Source organism: Rasamsonia emersonii (assembly GCF_000968595.1).
Source record: "Rasamsonia emersonii CBS 393.64 chromosome Unknown ctg1118621760056, whole genome shotgun sequence".
Classification (NCBI taxonomy): Eukaryota; Fungi; Ascomycota; class Eurotiomycetes; order Eurotiales; family Trichocomaceae; genus Rasamsonia; species Rasamsonia emersonii.
Window position 1 is genome coordinate 33,134 of NW_013563231.1, and position 18,111 is coordinate 51,244.

The 18,111-nt window shown below is 50.2% G+C and overlaps 2 protein-coding genes across 2 annotated transcripts; one reads left to right on the forward strand and one right to left on the reverse strand.

Annotated features, from left to right (window-relative positions):
* Nucleotides 1-515: 515 nt before the first annotated feature.
* Nucleotides 516-9,716, reverse strand: T310_3196 (Non-specific serine/threonine protein kinase; the record flags this gene model as incomplete). Its single annotated transcript, XM_013473942.1, has 10 exons — nt 516-535; nt 600-1,557; nt 1,612-2,673; nt 2,749-3,139; nt 3,196-7,657; nt 7,712-8,052; nt 8,126-9,379; nt 9,422-9,472; nt 9,546-9,588; nt 9,638-9,716. The coding sequence occupies 10 exons, from the start codon at nt 9,714-9,716 to the stop codon at nt 516-518; spliced, it is 8,661 nt and encodes a 2,886-aa protein (XP_013329396.1).
* A 400-nt stretch (nt 9,717-10,116) lies between these two features.
* Nucleotides 10,117-18,111, forward strand: T310_3197 (Nuclear pore complex subunit Nup192; the record flags this gene model as incomplete). Its single annotated transcript, XM_013473943.1, has 6 exons — nt 10,117-10,300; nt 10,376-14,890; nt 14,989-15,260; nt 16,057-16,734; nt 16,798-17,881; nt 18,034-18,111. Coding segments are annotated over 6 exons (6,811 nt in total), but the record flags the coding sequence as incomplete, so codon positions are not given.

Here is an 18,111-nt window from a genome sequence, read left to right on the forward strand (position 1 = left end):
AAATGTATATACAAGGCGATAACCCTCAGGACGGAACTATATATTATAGGTAAACGGCATATATGAAGATTATAACAACAAGAGAAAGGAGAAAAGGGTCTTTTCTTATTTGTTTCCAGACGAATGTGCAATTGCGACGCTGCAATTTCCATGCGATGTGATGGGGGCCAGCTGCTAAGTCACTTAGCGCAGCGTATAGTTACAGCCGCTAATACCTAGGCCATTAAATTCAGCCGCTAATACCTAGGCCATTAAATTTAAGCTGTCAACGGCTTTGTTACAATCCTTCTGAAATACCCTTAGAAACACGATTTTCAATTTCTTGGAGTGCCTAGTTTAAAGATATTTAAGAGAAAAATGGCTGACATTTAACTGATCTACGAAAAGCCCCAAATACCCCTATTATCCTGAAACAAAGCATGTACTATACTGTACATATATACAACAACACAGTCGTAACGTGTAGACACCACGAAGATCAGGATATATATCATCGCACACGACGGCGCCTTTGCCTACGCGTAAGCAGCCCATCCTGAGAAATTGTATTAGCTCACATCGTATGAAATCGTATGAAGAAAGTTCCCAATGGGACCTACCGCAATAGAGCAGGGCGAGGTTCCTCTCGTCTGTCGCCTGCTGGATCAGCTCGTTCACCGTCGCACTCACGCTCAGGGTCTTGCTCAGTTTCTTGGCCACTACGGTCAGCGCTCGATCGGCCTCGCTTGGTTCGTTGGCATTGCTCTTGCCCCCTGTGCCGTTGAGCACCGGGGGCCCGTCGCCCGCTTCCTGGTCTTCCTGCATTCGCTTCATTCGCAAAGGAGACACGGTCCAGCTGTACAGCGGATCGTAGCGAAGCACGTCGAGTATCGTCATGATACTGTACGACTCCTGCCGCAGAGCTTCCAGCGTAAACTCACAGCACCGGCGGAAGACCCCTTCCGTCTTGGTGATGCCCATTCCATCTACCAGATCCCGGGTCAAGCGGAAGGGAACAACCTCGGGGACGGGGAGAACGCGGCCTTGTTCGAAAGCCACCCCGAGATCGATATGGACCACCTCCCCCGTTTTCTCATCGAGGAGGATGTTATGACCGTGGCGGTCTCCAAGCCCCAGAACATGGCCCAGCATTGAAATCGCCGCCGTGCTCCGCGTGTACGCCAGTCTCTTACTGAACCAATCGTCCGGGTTGTTGAATTTCTCCATGAAAAAGTATCGCATCACGGGATGGAAGTGGTCCGTCACCTGGCGGAATGTTCGGATCCGCTGTTCCACGGACCGTGTCTGGACGTCGCTGATATGTTTGCGACATACACTTGGCTTCATGTCCTTGGGGTAATATCTCTGATGCGCAGGCATCAAATAGTCGTGCAGGGGGATGGTATTTTGAACAAACTCGATTATACCGGCATTCGACGTCAGCGGCAGCACCTTATACGTCCGGATCCCGAGATTTCGCTGCCGAGTGGCGCGGTGGTCTTTGAGGAGATTGCTGACTTGCTCAAAGACTTGCTCCATGATAGCATCTTGTCGCAGATCATCATTACCTCCCTTAAACTAGACAAAACTGTCAATTTTAGCCGTTCGACAAACGCAACAGCATCATCTTACCAATTGTTTGTAGCGTAAACCGTCACTGGCAAGAGCCGTGACAATCTTCGGTGCGCTGACACCGGATGCGACGGTGAACTCTGGGCTAAACTTGACAATCTTCGGGACATCACTGTAATTGCAGTCGACGCGAAGCTCAATCCTCATCGTCGGAGGCGGAAGCCTCTGGGTCGTCGCGTCCTGTTCCAAGCGTTGGCCAGTAGCAAGCTTCCTCAGCGGCACCTTTGCACCGCTCTTGACTTTGTCGTCCAACCGCTCGGCAGCGAATCTCACGTAGCTGATGTTGGTGTTGTGAATCGCAACCCAAGTCGGGCCTGCGTGCCGGTCATTCTTCAACTTCTCCACCAGCTTTCCTGCCGCCTGATAACGCGAGAGAGACGTTTGGCCTTTGCCACCTTTGGACTTGCTGCTGGCAAATATCTGATACATGCCATGATACGGGTGCTCAACGCATATCCGAAATATCAGGGCGGAGAGCAGAGCCTGGAAATCATCGGAGACATCGAGCAGACGAGAAGATAATTGGTTCATCAAGGGTGCGAATTTTCGACTGGGAACTTGCGCGATGTATTTAGACACCGCCTGGTTTGCTTTGGGGTCACCAGACTTATCCAACCACAGGGCACAGAAGCGAAGAGCGTCATTGTTGTACGTGTCACACGCCTTCAGAGAAAGAAGGTAGTTCTCGAGACATTGTTGCAGAAAAGCCTCGCGACTGCGTTTCAGTCGTTGGTACTCGCGGTCGTCCAGATCGAACCACTGCTTCGCCTTGGTCCGGTGCATTTTAAGCGATTCCCTCTCCTTGCCCTCGGCCGCCTCCATCATCTTCTCAAGTGCCTGGACTTCCTTCTCTTTGCGATCGCGGAGTTGCTCGACGCGCTGAAAGTCTTCCAAGCCCTCTGGATTCTGCAATTGCTGGTCACAGAACATCGCGAACCGGTGGAAAACGCGACCGGCCTCTTCGCCTTCAGAGTTCCCTCTGAGTTCCTTAACTGCTGGAACGAGATACTCCTGAACAATAGTTTCTGGCTTCTCCAGACGTGCTTCCGCAACATGGTGTCCCTTGAAATTGTTAGATGTGATTCTCACTGCCGCTATGGAAAAAGACAACGAAAAGAAAATGAGTTCTTGACTTACCAGGCTCGCAAGGGCCTCGGCACGGCTCACTGCGAGAGTTTGCTTGTGCAGGTCATTCTTCTCGTTCAATTGCTGAAGCATGCGTATTGACGTGGTCATCTCTCCCTGGTCCCAGAGAACATTCGCTAGGTCAAACTTCGCTGCTCCATCAATGTTGATTCCCAGCGCAGCACAAGGCTGCACAAGTTTTGAGAGGGAGATAGCAGACTTCAATGATTCCTGAGAACCCTCGTGATCTCTGCTAATTTTGAAAGATTCCCTTATAGTTTTCACCTCCAACAATTGTGCGTCCCGAGACGTCAATTTTGCTGATGACTTCAAATAGTCCCTGTTCTTTATGGATGAGAAGAGAGTCTCGTGACAGGAGAGTATCTGCGCAATGTCCTGGAAACTACATGGAAACCGCTCAGCACCAATACAGATTTCTACAGGAGAGATCACGCTTACCTTTCAGCCTGGAGCCAGGCTTTCCGAGACGTCATCCTTTCCCACATTTCCTCCATTTGCTCTGAAGACGTGGAACGTAGGACGTCGTCGACTTCGGTCAGTAGGCCGAGGGCTCTCATAGAATCCCGAAGCGAGGTCACGGATCGATTCTTGTCAGTGAGATGATCTAGAATCTCCAGGAAACACTCATTATTAAACATCAGAACCTCGTCCTTATCCCCTGACGTATTCAGGTTCTGAAAAGCTTTGAAAAGGACACCAGTCGCTGACGGATGTGATGGAGGGACCGGAATATCCCACTGCTGCAGACTCATGGCAGTTGACAGAAGAGAGTCGAGTGAAGCAGCTCTGCCCCCGGAGTTGCTAGGAGCAGAAAGCATAGCGCTAGCAACGCCTTGAAGGTTCGTCGCATTGAGTGCTTTAATGATCCCATAAGTGTTACCATTGCCCTTCAATCTCACGTCACTGTCGTATTGGGCACTCTGAAAGACCAGATTTTTGTATCCTGCACTCTCGTAGTCGAGCTTCTCCATCACCGACTCCAGGGTCGGTTCCTGCTCGACGCCGTAGAAGAGGTCTGGATCACCAATTGCTCTAAATATATCATGAAGCAAGCCTGGAGGAGGGCTATATTTCACCATGGATGACCGACGACTCACGCTTGCTGACAGAGACGCTTGAATTTCGATGAAGAGCAGGGCCGTCTTATACATCCTACATCGGCTCGCCGCTGAAGCTGCTTGGCTGTAGTCAATGTCGAGCCAGTCATCTCGTTCAGCGATTGTCGCTTCATGTGGTTTCTGTTGATTCCGGAGATACAAAATAGTATTGATGACTATCTGTGCATGAGGAACGGTCGTTTCCTCCACATTCTGCAGTACTTCTCCGAATATTTCAGACACTTTCTGGCGCGAAGTTTGATGACTCTCAAACTCTGACAAAAGCACGTCATGGAGGATATACGGCATAAGCCGTGTAGCAAGATCGGGAACGGTGTAGAGGATTTTTCTTAGTGGCCCGATGACTGGATCATCTTCAGCTGCAGCTGCTAGTGACAACGCAAGATCACGCGCCCACTGAGCGGCAGGCAGCTTGGGGTCCCAGCTTGGCCAGTGCCCACCGTCACTGATTTCAGAGGGCGAAAGACGTATGTCAGGGCAGTGATATGGAGCCCACACAAGCGCCTTCAGGAGGGGAGGCGGTATTGCCTGTTCGCACTGTTCAAGGTCCGGATAGCTGGCGATTTTGCTGACGATGAGCTGCAGCGTTCTTTCCACAAGTCCCAAATGAGGACCATTGCTGTTAGATAAAATGCCGCAGAGAATATGAAGAATTGTGACCTTAGACGCAAGAAAAGGATCCGTGACCTGGACCTGAGAATGAGCTTTGAACAGCTCAGTGTCTTGTTCTCGAAGTAACTCGTCGTTGATTTGTCCAGTTGCGGCATAGGCTCGCCCAATTACTCGAGCAGCCCATAACCGATATTCCTTTTCAGAGATTCCGTTCTGAATAGTCTGCCACACAGCTACTGTGCCTTTGGCAGCATCCTCATCTTCTCCTAGGACATCATTGCGAATATCGGAAGGCATTTGGAAACCACTACACAGGAGGGACAGAACCAGATCTGAGGCTGCATCATTCAAGAGTTTGCGGCCAGATGATCTGTCCTGCAGTAGTTCGAGCAAAAGCTCACTCTCATAGGTCCCCTTTCTAGCATTTCCCGCCGTACTGCACTTCTGTGACGATCGTATCATTCTCCGAAAGGATTGCTCCACGTCGTCGCTGAGGTTAGACGGCTTATAGCTTTCTAGAAAGTCGCCGAACCATTCGCGAAATTCTTGAGACTTTGACAGCACAGTCCTGAATTGGCTCTCCTGCGTAGTGCTTTCTGGTACCGAAGAGAGAAAGTCTCTAAGCGACACAAGCGTCGACACTGCAATTCCCGCGACGAATCCCGGACGCTCAGTTAGATAAGGCTTTCCAGCTTCGAGAAGATACCAGAATAAACCCAGTGCATCTTCAGAGCAGTGAAAATCTGTTAAGAAAGGCCGGAGAGCGTGTAGGAGCTGTTCGAGAGGATAATCTTGAACAATAACGGGACCGGCGAGACACACCAGTATCCGTATTTTCCTGAGGACAGAACAAGCGTAGAGCGAGCCAAGCGCAGGATGAATCGACTCTAACAACATTCGACAAACGAAGGACACCAACGCTGGCGTCCACATTGTTTCGAGATCATAACCGGCTCGTTTGCAAAGAAATTCGAGTTCATCCAGGAGATAACGAGCCCTAAATGATGGCTGTTGACTAGCCGGAAGAAGCGCACTTGAGGCGCTCTTCTCTGTGATACGTCGCAAAGTGTCAGCAGCAAAACGAAAGCTTGAACGCTTTGCAAAGGCCCTCTCGATCTGCCCTTCCTGACTAAGAGATTTGAATAGCGTCGCGACGGTTTCGGGAAACTTCATTTCTACCAATCTCACAAATTGCTCTGTACCAAGTTGTTTCTTTATCCGACTCTCCACTCCCTTTGGTTGACTATCTTGTGAAGGAGGGATGCTGATATCACGAGCTATTGTGTATGCCTCAGCCTTGTGGAACGATTCGGTCAGAAGATCTGTAAAGGATCTGCCGAGACATTTGGAAAGCTCGATTGCATCTTGTTCATTTGCACGCATCATGATCTGGCCGACAAGCTCATCTTGCGCGTCTATTAGCATCTCTTTTAAGCTCGAATACCCAAATATGGTAAAAGGCATCGACTTTATCGATTGACTTTCAGTCCACGTGTACAGGATCTGCGGTGAAAACAGCTGGAATATTTCCCTTGCGTCTCGTAATCCCAATGCTTTTGAAACATCTCGTAGGCATTTTCTGGCGTATCGAGCAGATTCTGGTACTTGGCCAGGAGTCTCAAAGATATGGTAGATACTTCTGCGGAGCAAAGTATGCCAACGGGAGGCTAGCTGGGCTAATGCATACAATCGTAAAGCTATGCCTTCACTCCAATCGGGATCCGTAGGCAAGCTTTCCAGAACGTCATCGAATATGACTTCATGGTCTCTTAGCAGGAATCGACCAAATATACTGGGGATAAGTTTCGCAGCATTGAACTTTACCGACATATCCCCCTTTTGGAGAATATGGAACAAGCTTGTGCGCGATGAAGGGCCGTCGTCAGCCATCGAAAACGCCGGGTTAGAACTGATCACCGTCTCCAGGAGTTCACTAAGTGCAACGAGAACTCGGGGAGAAGCTTTTCTCTTCCCCAAAAACACCTGGATGAACCATGTATATAAATCCGATGCCGAATCGTATAAATGATCCCTTCCCTCAGTTGTCCAAAAATCCACGAAACACTTCATCAGATTTATGCAGAGGCATTGAGCACCTTCACAACGCTCTAGTTGATAAGACTGCAAACATATCTCGGCAAAGTGCTCCAGAATATCCAGGACGTCTGTGCGAGTCAGTGCAGATGAATCAGAGAAGATCTTTGGTAGGAGATTCTGCGCAGACAAAGCGTCCGTCTCGTTGAATGTTCTCAGGTAGCTAACCAACGACGTCTGCACTGAGTCCCCATTTTCGCTGCCATGAGCACCGCCAAGATGGAAAATCGACAGCTGTATCGTAAGACAGCGTTGAAAGGCAGCAACGTCGGAAAAGATAGGCACATTTTCACGATTCAGACCGATGACGGAATCCCGCACCAGGGTCTCATTCCGAATAGAAAGAGCTTCATCCAAATCCATTGCTTCGGGCTCCAAAGAGAATGGATCAGATTCCTGAGCCTGTCGACGCTCCTCAAGAGTCCCCACGAGCGGAGATGCAAGATCATCCAGGGCTCTTGAAACAGGATCATCAGGATCTTTCAAGCACGGAGCCGAAGAGATTATTGGCGACAAGATATCCAAGCAAGCTTGAACAGTGGCGTCCTCTCTTCCTGAAACATATTCACATATCTCCTGCCACAAGCGTCTGCTGCTTTTTCGCAATTGCTGTATTCGAGTGCCATGTGGCTGGGGAAGACATTCAATAAAAATCGCCGTCACAGCACATGAAGATGCAAGTATCTGGACTACGTCACCAGTTACATGATGCGTTTTCTCTTCGCACAATGCTCTCCAGGCCTGAGAAAAGGCCTCTGTCTTCGCTTGTAGCAGTTCTATGACGATTCCGTCGTTTGGGTCGCTCCTAAAAGATGACTCTAAGGACAAGAATGTCTCTTCGCCGTGCCAGATCTCTTTAAGAACGGAATGATCGTCGAAAGAAAAAAGATATTCAGTCAAGTCCCGATTTTGCTGGTAGCGGAACCAGGCCCTGGAGATCGGACCTGCTGGTCCCCGAAACTGAACACTCCGGGGTGATGGTGACCTATTGGTACATGAGAGTAGAAGGTCGAGAATGTTAGCTGGACGTGCAAATAGTGCTATCTGGGCAGCTTGTATCTTATCACTGATCGTGCCTAGTCATAATTTAGTAAGCAGCTGCTGAATGAGTGACCTGGATAAGATCATACCGATAGTCCAAAGCCCACGCAGCCAGTTACAGATTTGCTTCGATGCGTCCAATCCGAGACCAGCAGCCGTGTGAATACGCATTTTCATAATTCTTGCCCAGAGCATCAGAGATGAGTCACAGAGGACAGAAGGACCATTCAAATCCACGGCCGACAGCATCGACCTTATTGTTTCCGTAACCTCAGAATAGTCTAGGAGCTCAAAGCGGAGAAGCGTCTCCATTAGAATGCAAGCTGCTCTTGATGTGACATGGGAAACCGACGCTCGAGAAGCTAGATCCCATATTTGCTGCCAATAAGGCTTAAGAAGGTGCGATTTTGCGTCTTTGGCACTCGCAATACTGCCACCAAAACCAAACATCAGAACTGGCTTGGACATTAACCAGCGCCAGACCTGAAGAATAGGGGACTTACCTGGAGATTGCCAACAACGTCCAAGATGCCAGCGTTGCATTATCATCCATTATATTCACTGCCAGGCGTTCAAGGAGGGATGCTTTGGATTCGATTGTTATTCGATGCTCAAGAAATGGCAGCAGTTGCAGAGCACAAGCCTTCCTAGTGCCGGAAGAAGAAATGCAATCGCGGACTATGTCGTCTATTCTCGACATAAGACGCGGTCTCTTATTCGGCATATCGTTGACAGCGGAAACTGCTGGTGAGTTACCAGATACATCATCTAATATTGCCAAAAGAGAGGCAATTGCCCAAACGACGGCCCAATTGTGCTCAGATCTGGGGTTTCCAAGACGAGGTCCAAAAACCTGCCAGTCTCGTTCCGGAAAAGTGCTTTGATAGAAGACTAGATCGTCGATTTGCAAGACTTCTCTCTCCGGGCGTCTCACATACTCCGAGAGAAGTACGTCAACCAGTCCTTCAAGTAACTCAACAGTTGACTCCGCCGGTGAAAATTGAGCGCTGTTTCGCAGAAGGTTCATGCAAATCATAATGGTGATTAGGATCTCATCTTTTAAACCGGACAACTTGGTTGTCCACAGCCGTCGAATTACGGGTATAATCTCCAGGACGAAATCTTGAACAAGAGAGCATTGGTCACACATAACTTTCATCAGAACAGCATTAATTGCCTTAAAAGCTGCTTGATGAGCATTTCCATGCTGCGGAGAAGACGCCAGATACTCCGAAAGACTGCTGAGTATCCTTCCGGCAATTTCCTGAACAGGGGCGTTGGCGCTGGCAGTAAGCAGCTGGATACAGACTACAACCTCTTCGACAATGCCCTTGTTGACATGAGAACTTGCGGACGTGGCAGTGCGACCCGATGTCCTCACGGGAGTTGATCGACTACTACTGACATCCAGGATTTCTGACGAGGAATGATGGCTAGTTCGGATGCTTAACTGGTTTCCTTCGTTTTCGATTAGACTAAGACACCGCAAACAAAAGGACACGGTGTCGAGCCATTCATTCTCTCCCAGATGTTCCACATGAGGCGGGTACTCCAGTAACGATCTGAGACACTTCACATAATCATTGCCGAGGACCTCCCAAAGTCCCTCCCCGGGCTCCGTTATCGTCTGGATAATGTGATCGATTACGGCGTGGACAGACTTCGTCCGGAGATTGCGTAGAGACACCTCTACAGCGATGCGAAGGACAGATGCACATAGTGGCAGACGGGATGTGGACTGACCTCGAGCGCTTGATCTGCTGGACCGGTTAAAGATCGACTTCTCGACCGAAACGCACCGGAACAGGGCTTCGAAGATTTTGTGGCAGGCTTTGTCATTCAAGGCATTTCTGGGAGAAAATTCCAATGGTTAGTGTCTCAATTCAGCTGCATGGAAGAGAAGAAGAGACATGGCTGTCTTACAGCTTCGGACTCCGCTTGTTCTGCTGGAGAATGTGCTTCAAATCTGGTATGGTTAGATAATGATATGAGTAACTCAAGAGGGCGTTTCATACTCTCCAATCCTTCAGTGCGCTCTTTCAGCTTGTCAGAGGACAAGAGCGCAATCGCTTCGTTCACCGTCACTTGGCCCATGGTTCTCTGCCACCCAGACCACAGTCCAACTGAGCATTTCGAGCTCGGAGACCTCAGCGCATACGATCTCTCGGCAGCTCACGCATCTCTCGAAACGGCTGGCGTCCCAAAGGCGGAGATAACCCTTCACTGCTGCTGCGAGGACGAAGTGGCAGAGCTCATCACAATGCAATGAAGCTTGCTAGAGCGCCAGCAGTTTTGTTGTGAAGGTGATGTTCTGTGTCACTGCTGGTTGGGTTCAAGCAGGTCGGCCAGCCTTGCGCCGCTAAGCGGGAGCTCGGGCGGAGTTGAACATCGCGTTCTCCGTTCTGCCATTTTTTTGCCCGCGTCAACAAAGCTGTGAAAGCCGCCAGGCTTCCTTTCCCCACGTCGTCCAATTCAGCTGCCAACAACGCTGAAAATGGATGACATCGATAGTCTAGGAGGCCTCCGTGGTCTCTACCAGGACTTGTCCACCATCTCGGAGTCGTCTATACCCAACATTGAGCGTCTTTGCATCGAGCTAGAAGCGCACCTGCAGGACTTCCGCAAACTCCTTGACAAGGCTCCCAAGAACAACACAAGCCGTCAAGCTGTGCTCTCGGGTGAGATTTTCATATAAAATCTATCCCTGTATTTAACTTTGCAATTTGTTCCTGCTGACAGGAGTGTCCTTTCAGGAAAGATAAAGATCGGAGACGTCGACTATGCGATTAATACCGAATTTCAGCAGGGTGCATTGCAAATCGCGGATGCCCTCAACCTCGATGAACTGGAAGCAGCGGCGTTGTTTATGGCTGCTCAAGAGGAGGCGCGACAGCTGGATCGGCCACCAGTCATAACAGCCGTCATGCAGTTTCATGAGCGCAGGCACTTCCTGCTTGAATGCTTGCGTCTTATCTTTCTCGAGTCCTTCAACGTGGAGAGGGAGGACATCCAAGAGCTGATGCAGAACACAGTGGCCCATATTCTGGAGACAAAGAGTGGGACGTTTCGAAATGCGTCATTATTTGCAAGGAAATGTTTGAGCTCAATGGAGGATATAGAGAAATGGCTGTCGCTCCTTGCTGAACAGGTGCAAAAAGCCTCAATTGTCGGTCAAACAGAAGATATGGATATCATGGAGGCGTTAGAGTACCAGCGTACCAGCTTAGGGCAACAGCACGAGTCCCTTGGTGTCATCCTGTGCTACCTCTTCAAAGGAAATTTCACAACTTCCGAGGATCTTCGATTGCTCATGGATCGGATGCGGAAGTTGGAGCGATTCGATATGCTACTAGTTCACTACATACCTGCGATTATTGCTGCGCTCGTTCAGTACGGCTCTCCAGAAGGTTCCGGTTCTCAACGGGAAGCGCGGAGTCTTCATTCAGTCATTACTTCTTCTAAAGATAACAACGCGTGGGTATTGGGTCCATTCCATGCAGCCGTAATTGCATGGTGGCTAGCAGTATACAGCGGGTGGTACTTTGACTCTGGGCCAACTTCTCCCTTGCAGGGAGTGGATCTTGAAAAAGAGGCAGAGGAGCGTACGAAGATGTTCATGACTGCCCTGGATGATGGGGCTCTCGAGTTCATGCTCGCTATTTGCGCTGGGATCAATAGCGACGAATGGCGAAATCCAGCTAGAAACGAGCTGGTAACACTTTTGTTGAAAGAGAGTCCGGCAGCAATGCTGGAAGCGGAGCCCGCCTCTGGATTCCTGAAAACTCTCCTGATGGAACATTTTGATGTCTTCACCGAATCATGCATTGCCAACATGCCTGACGCTGTTCGGATGCTCAAGTCTGAGGAAGATCTTCAGAGACTGAACCAAATCACTGCTCTTAGGGACGGGCTGAACTCGAATCCGCATCGTGGCATAGTGGAGGCTCGCACTCACCTCGAATCATTTCTCGTGATCATGGCGTTCGCATTTGAGAACAGACACGACGCTGCTCAGGAATTTTGGGCCGATCACGATGGGAATTTGTACGGCTTCCTTCAGTGGGCATCCAAGCGCCAGACCGTTCCGCGGGTCAGTGCCTTCTGTGAAATGTTGTGTTCTATATCAGAAGGAGAGGACAATGCTACTGCGGCTCATAGATTTCTCCTGGAGGAAGATAAACACATGTCGGTCAAGTTCAGGAGGTCGACATCCATGAACTGGACTCAGATGTTTGCAGAACTCCAACTGTATGCATCCAAGGTTACGGAAAAGCCGTCAACGTCCCAGACGATTCTCCATACCCGGAAGTCTGAGACAGCCGACATGAACGAACCAGAGAGTCCAGTGATGCTAACTTGTTATCTTCGGCTAATGGGACACTTGTCCAAGCAAAGCGGTTCTATCAGGGACTGGATGCTACATCATCCCACGTTCAACGTGGTTGGCACGCTATTGACACTCTGCAGCGGCTCGATCCCTACGCACCTGAGAGCAAGCGCATTCGGTACTCTCAAGGCCCTGATGACCGATCGATCATCTGCCCACGGGAACGAAATGTGGCTGTCGATCGATCAATGGATTTCAGGCGCTGCTGTGAATGCTCCGGGTCTTGCCAAAGCGCCAATGCTGTCAAACCAACCTGCATGGCATGAACGGCATGCGTTCCAGAAGATTGGCGAAAGTTTCGATCAAACAAATGCTTTCGTCGAATTGATCCACGCCTTGGTCTCCCCGAGTTCTGATCTACCTGACCAACAACTTGCTTTGCCCTTCCCGGAGTCGCTAGGGGCGTCCTATCGAATGCCAGGCATCGAACCCTACATCGATTTCATCTTAGGACATGCTTTCGCAAGAAAGGTGCCAGATGTCACAGAGTCACAAGGTCGCTTGCTCGCCTTGAATTGCTTGAGCTTTGTCGCGACGTGCCTGGCAACCTTCAACGAAAATCTTGTTGTCATTGCCCATCAGCCTTCTGCAAACTCGGATTCCAGCATCAATTCCTCATCACTAAACACCTATATCCGTCTTCATCCTTTTGCTCGCGTTTTCGAGTGGCTCTTCAATGAGGACGTTATCAAGACCCTCTTCGTGGCATCACACCAGGACATATCTGAAGTCGCAAAAGCCTCATCCGAATCTGTTCTCATCCTCTCACTGGTCAGGAGTATCGAGGTGATGAATCTGGTTTTGGATCTTCAGTCGACCTATCTAAACATTGTTCGTCCGTTGATAAGAACTCAGGCAGCCCCGAGCAAAACTAATGTTGCAAATTCTGCGCTTGCCTCCTTCGAAGACAGCATCTTGAATAATCTTTCCCTTATTCCGGATTTGTGTCTTTATTGCGGTACCGGTCACCAGCAGCTCACTGTCGTGTCAATGGCCCTCTTAGAGAAGCTGTCTAGCTCAAGGAAACTGAACAAAACGTCGGCGTCTGATTTGTTGACTTGGAGGTCTCCGAACAAGATTGTAGAAGTCTTGAGCACGGAAATCGACGCGGACAGCGTGGCACGCCCTCTCGTCTCTCAGATGAGACCTGACCTAAGAGAGATAGAGTATGGCCCAACGTCCTCGGGATATCTCATCAGAGAGGGCCTGCTCGGTCTGCTGAACAGTTGCCTTGATATGATCACCGACCGCCCCACTGTTGCTCATCTTCTCCTCGGATTTTCGTGCATTGGTAATGTACTAGACGTCTCTCCGAACGGTTTGTTCGCAAGCGGGATGTCCTTGCTACATGCCATCATCAACTTTATGCAGATTTATCCCACGGAGATCGACGGGAGTATCACGTCGTGGACTGTCCATGCCAAGCGGATGGCTTTCGAAGTTCTTAGACACCTCTGGTCTTCCAAGCTGTCATCCTCCTTCACCCTCATAGAACTCCGCATGAATCGGTTCCTCATGACTTCGTTCGCTAGCCAGCCTGTTCTCCGACCTAACACCCTGTGGGATAATCTACCAACTTCGACCCCCGAATTTTGGCTGACAGACTCGGCGACCGCGCTGTCAGAATTCCTTGTCTATCGGAGCCATCTCTTCGACTATGCCGTAACGGAGATTCGTTCTGCCGCCAAGCTTGGCTCACGAACACTCCAGCGAGACATCTTATCGACATTGCTGGGGTCGTCTACAGTTGAACCTGGCGAGACCATTCTCAATCCGACCGTTTTTGACCTCTTTGATTTTGCAGACTTGGACGTACTGGAAGACTTCAGCCCTCCCGAACTGAACATTCTTACCGGCATCGATTTCGAACTATGTGCCAAACCTCAAGCTGATGATTCCCTGGTCCTATACGATCTCGATGCAGCCCAGGAACTAATTCAGCTAAAGCGGAAAGAGTTGGTCCAGAGTGGCCAGTTGCGAACACAGGATGAAGAACAGCTGCAAACTGAAGTTGAACATGTTCTCGCGTTTCTCCGTGTGACAAATCAGAAACGGCAGATTAGATACAATCGCTACTTGGCGATTCGATCTTGGACGGAGCTTGCTACAGCCATGATTGTCTCCTGTGACATGGAAGGCGGGCGCCGAACAACCTTTATTCTTCAAGCCATCCAGCTGATTCTTCCGAAACTCGAGGTTTCTACCGTCGATAACGTCCCTGAAGCGATTGAGTTGGCCCGACTTGCTGAGACTTTGATCAGCAAACTTGAGCCTTCCACAGGGGCAGATCACTCTAACAGAGGCGGGGATGTAATCGATGAGAAGTTGTATCAGCTGTTCCAGGTCAGCATCAGAGGCATCTCTCTGGCAGTTGGAAACGTGGTTCTCCGGGAGTCTTTTTACAACATTTGCTCTCATTATCTCTCGCGTATCACGTCCCCGGGCTCAACTCATAAGGATCTCCGACGGCATAGCCAGCAGACTGTTAAGACTGCTGGTGCTACACTCGTGGAGGCAGTGTGTGATGACGCATACGCAGGCCAGGAAACGTGTAGGGTGTCTGCGCTTCTGCTCCTCAATCTGCTGGCGGCTCTGGATTCTCGAGAAAACTCTGTCTTGCTGGCAGATGCCATCTCTCAATCTAACTATCTGAGCATGTTCCTCGACGCTATCAAGGCGTTGCCGTCGGAATTCCGTAATGCTCAGGCTAGTGGTGAGTCAGCTCCGTCTTCATCTGAATACGTGAATACAGCTAACGAAATTGCACCTAGACATTCCTTTGCTGCTGTCCTATTACGAAGCCCTGCTGTCCTTGCTCCAACAACTCTGTCAAACCAAAGTCGGAGCGGCGCATGTTCTCAATGCCGGCTTGTTTGCCGCAGTGCGAGAGTCACGACTGTTCGCTGCTGATCCTGATATTGGAATAGGTTTGACACTCATCACTTCTCATTTTTGCGTTGACACGCTGACAATGTATAGATATGGACAACCCCGATGCTCTTCGGAATTACTATCAGCTACTCCTCTCAATGCTCCGAGTCATTGTTTCCGCCGTCTTCGCCCGGGGAGTCCATAATGAACAAATGATGGAACAGACACGAGCTTTCCTTGCTGAAAATCGCCAGAGCATGGTCGGGGTTTTCAAGCGTCACGCCCGAATCGGCGGAGCTGCTGCCGCTGACTGCCACGAGACGCTGAACGATCTGGTCAAGTCATACGTGGCCCTTATTAGCGCTACTGGATTTGTCGAGGTGAGCCGAACTTGAGCCATCTCCATGCGTCTGCCAGTGCTGACCTTCGCAGTTCGAGGATAATGAGTTGAGGCAAAGTTCCAGGCCTAGAGTATTTTCCTAGAATAATCGATTGGATGATCATACGGTTTGTCGCGGGTGTTAAGGGGCATTAGGACCTTAGGGCATTGAATAGGCATAACGGCGATACCAAAAATCATTATATGGCGTTTTGCATAGCACTTTGGATAGTTTGCTTCGTTTCTTTTGTCTATTTCCAAGGACTAGATCACTAGATCTTTCTAGAGGTCTCAAGCATGTGGATGATTCTGCTAGATGATGGATCTAAAGATCGCATCTGTATCCAGATTATTTTACTGTAATGGACGGCGAGGTACTAAGTTCCGAGAATTACTGAATGCTGGACACAAAATTACGGTCTTCGCATTGAAATTGACGAGTCCTTTCTTCAGCAGTAATGATTCATGTGGGGAAAATTGACTGTCAGGCGCCAAGTGCCAACCGGGTGTATTATCTTATCTCCGCATCACGTAACTCCTCCAGCTGCCAGCTGCTGCTCTCGGCTCCTCTTCCTTCTCACGCATTGCTCTCATCCACCGCTGTCGCCTTTGCCGCCATTTCGCATCGTCCTCTTCGTCATTCCTTTGGCGCGGCATTCAGCAGGAGATCGGATGACCCTGCCATGCTCTGAAACTTTTCGCTGTGGGGTCGCTACCGAAACTGGCCACTGAGATTCGTTCTCTTTCTCAACACCCTTCGTATCTCCCGCCGGAGATACAGAGATAGGTAGATGCAGGGCGGCAAGCGCAAGTCTCTCGGAAAGAGGAAACTCTCCGACCACGAGCGCGAGGAGCCACAGCAGAGAACCATCTCAGAGCTTTTGTCCAAGGGCAACAGCAGCAGCACGTCTCACGCCAGCGACCAGCAGCTTCCGTCATCGCCGACGAGTGCCAAACGGTTTCGAGCGTCGTCTCCCTCCTCAGACCCTCCGCTTTCGAACGGCGGCCAGGATAGCCTTATCTCCTCCAACAAGATGTACAATTTCTCGAGTTCAGAGCCCAAAGCGAACGGTGGTTTGGGGCAGAAAGCCCCAGGCTACGGCGCCTCCCCGCGACCGAGCAACTTCACGCCGCACACGGGAGCGAAGAAGCTTGTGGTCAAGAACCTTCGTTCAGGGCCTAAGCTGAATCAAGACGCGTACTTCGACAAAGTCTGGGGCCAGCTGGACGCAGCACTGGTGGCTATCTTCGATCGCGGGAAGCCGGCAGCCTCTTTGGAAGAACTATACAAAGGAGCGGAGAATGTTTGTCGCCAGGGGCGAGCAGCGATGCTCGCAAGGAAATTGCAGGACAAGTGTAAGGAATATGTGTCCCGCGATCTCCGGGAAAGCCTGGTGGCCCGAGCAGAGGATGGAAAGAACGTCGATACGTTGCGGGCCGTAGTCGATGCTTGGACAACGTGGAACTCAAAGCTGGTGTGTGGTACTGTAATTGTCGATTGATTCTACTGGAGCGCTAATGGTTTTATTGCCGCACAGGTGACGATCCGATGGATCTTTTATTATCTGGATCAATCGTTTCTGCTGCATTCCAAGGAGTTCCCGGTCATCAATGAGATGGGGTTAATTCAATTCCGATCGCACATTTTCTCTGATCCGGCGTTGAAATCGAAGATCCTCCAGGGCGCATGCGACCTAATTGAAGCCGACCGGGAAGACAGGGAAAGTGGTTTGGTCGCTGATTCCACCCTCCTGAAAAGGGCGATTACTTTGTTCCACGATCTAGGTGTCTACACGAGCGATTTTGAACCTCGTCTAGTTGAGGATTCAAGGAAGTTCTTCTCTTCATGGGCCGACAGAGAGGCGGAGAGTCAATACATCGCTACGTACGCCGAAAACAGCCACCGCCTAATCGAGCGAGAGTTGAACAGATGCGAGCTCTATTCTCTCAACCGGAGCACACAGCAGAAATTATCGACACTTCTGGACGATAATCTGGTTCGAAAGCAAGAAAGCGTGCTTCTAAATGAGAAGGATGTTATAGGACTCATGCAGACAGCCGACCAGCATGCTCTAGAACGGCTCTATTCATTACTGGAGCGCATTAAATTTGGCTCGAAGCTGAAGACCGCGTTCACCAAGTACATCGACGAGGTAGGCACCGACATCGTCTTTGACGACAAGAGGGAGAGCGAGATGGTGGTTCGTCTGTTGGATTTCAAGAAACAACTCAACGACACGTGGGAAGGATCATTTCACAAGGACGAAACGCTGGGCCATGCTCTTCGCGAAGCGTTTGAGACCTTTATGAACAAAGGCAGAAAGTCCGAAGCCACCTGGGGCACGGACAACCCCAGGACTGGTGAAATGATTGCTAAGTACGTGGATATGCTGCTCAAAGGCGGTCTGAAAGTCATTGGAAAGAAGGCCGACGATGAAACGTTGGCGGATGAGGACACGGAGATCAACAAACAGCTGGATAAAGTGCTGGATCTGTTCCGATTCGTGCACGGAAAAGCGGTTTTCGAGGCATTCTACAAGAACGACCTTGCACGCCGCCTGCTCATGGGTCGAAGCGCCAGCGACGATGCAGAGAAGAGCATGCTAGCCCGTTTGAAGACAGGTAAGTCTCCTTCCCTGGGGCGCCCGGGTCCTTGATGTGCTGACCACTGGGGTCTGTCAGAATGTGGATCCAGCTTCACCCACAACTTGGAGTCCATGTTTAGAGATATGGACATAGCGCGGGACGAGATGGCGTCGTACAATGCAGTACAGCGCGAGCGGCGAGACCGTCCGGCTCTGGATCTGAACGTGAGTGTGCTGTCATCCGCGGCGTGGCCAACGTATCCGGAT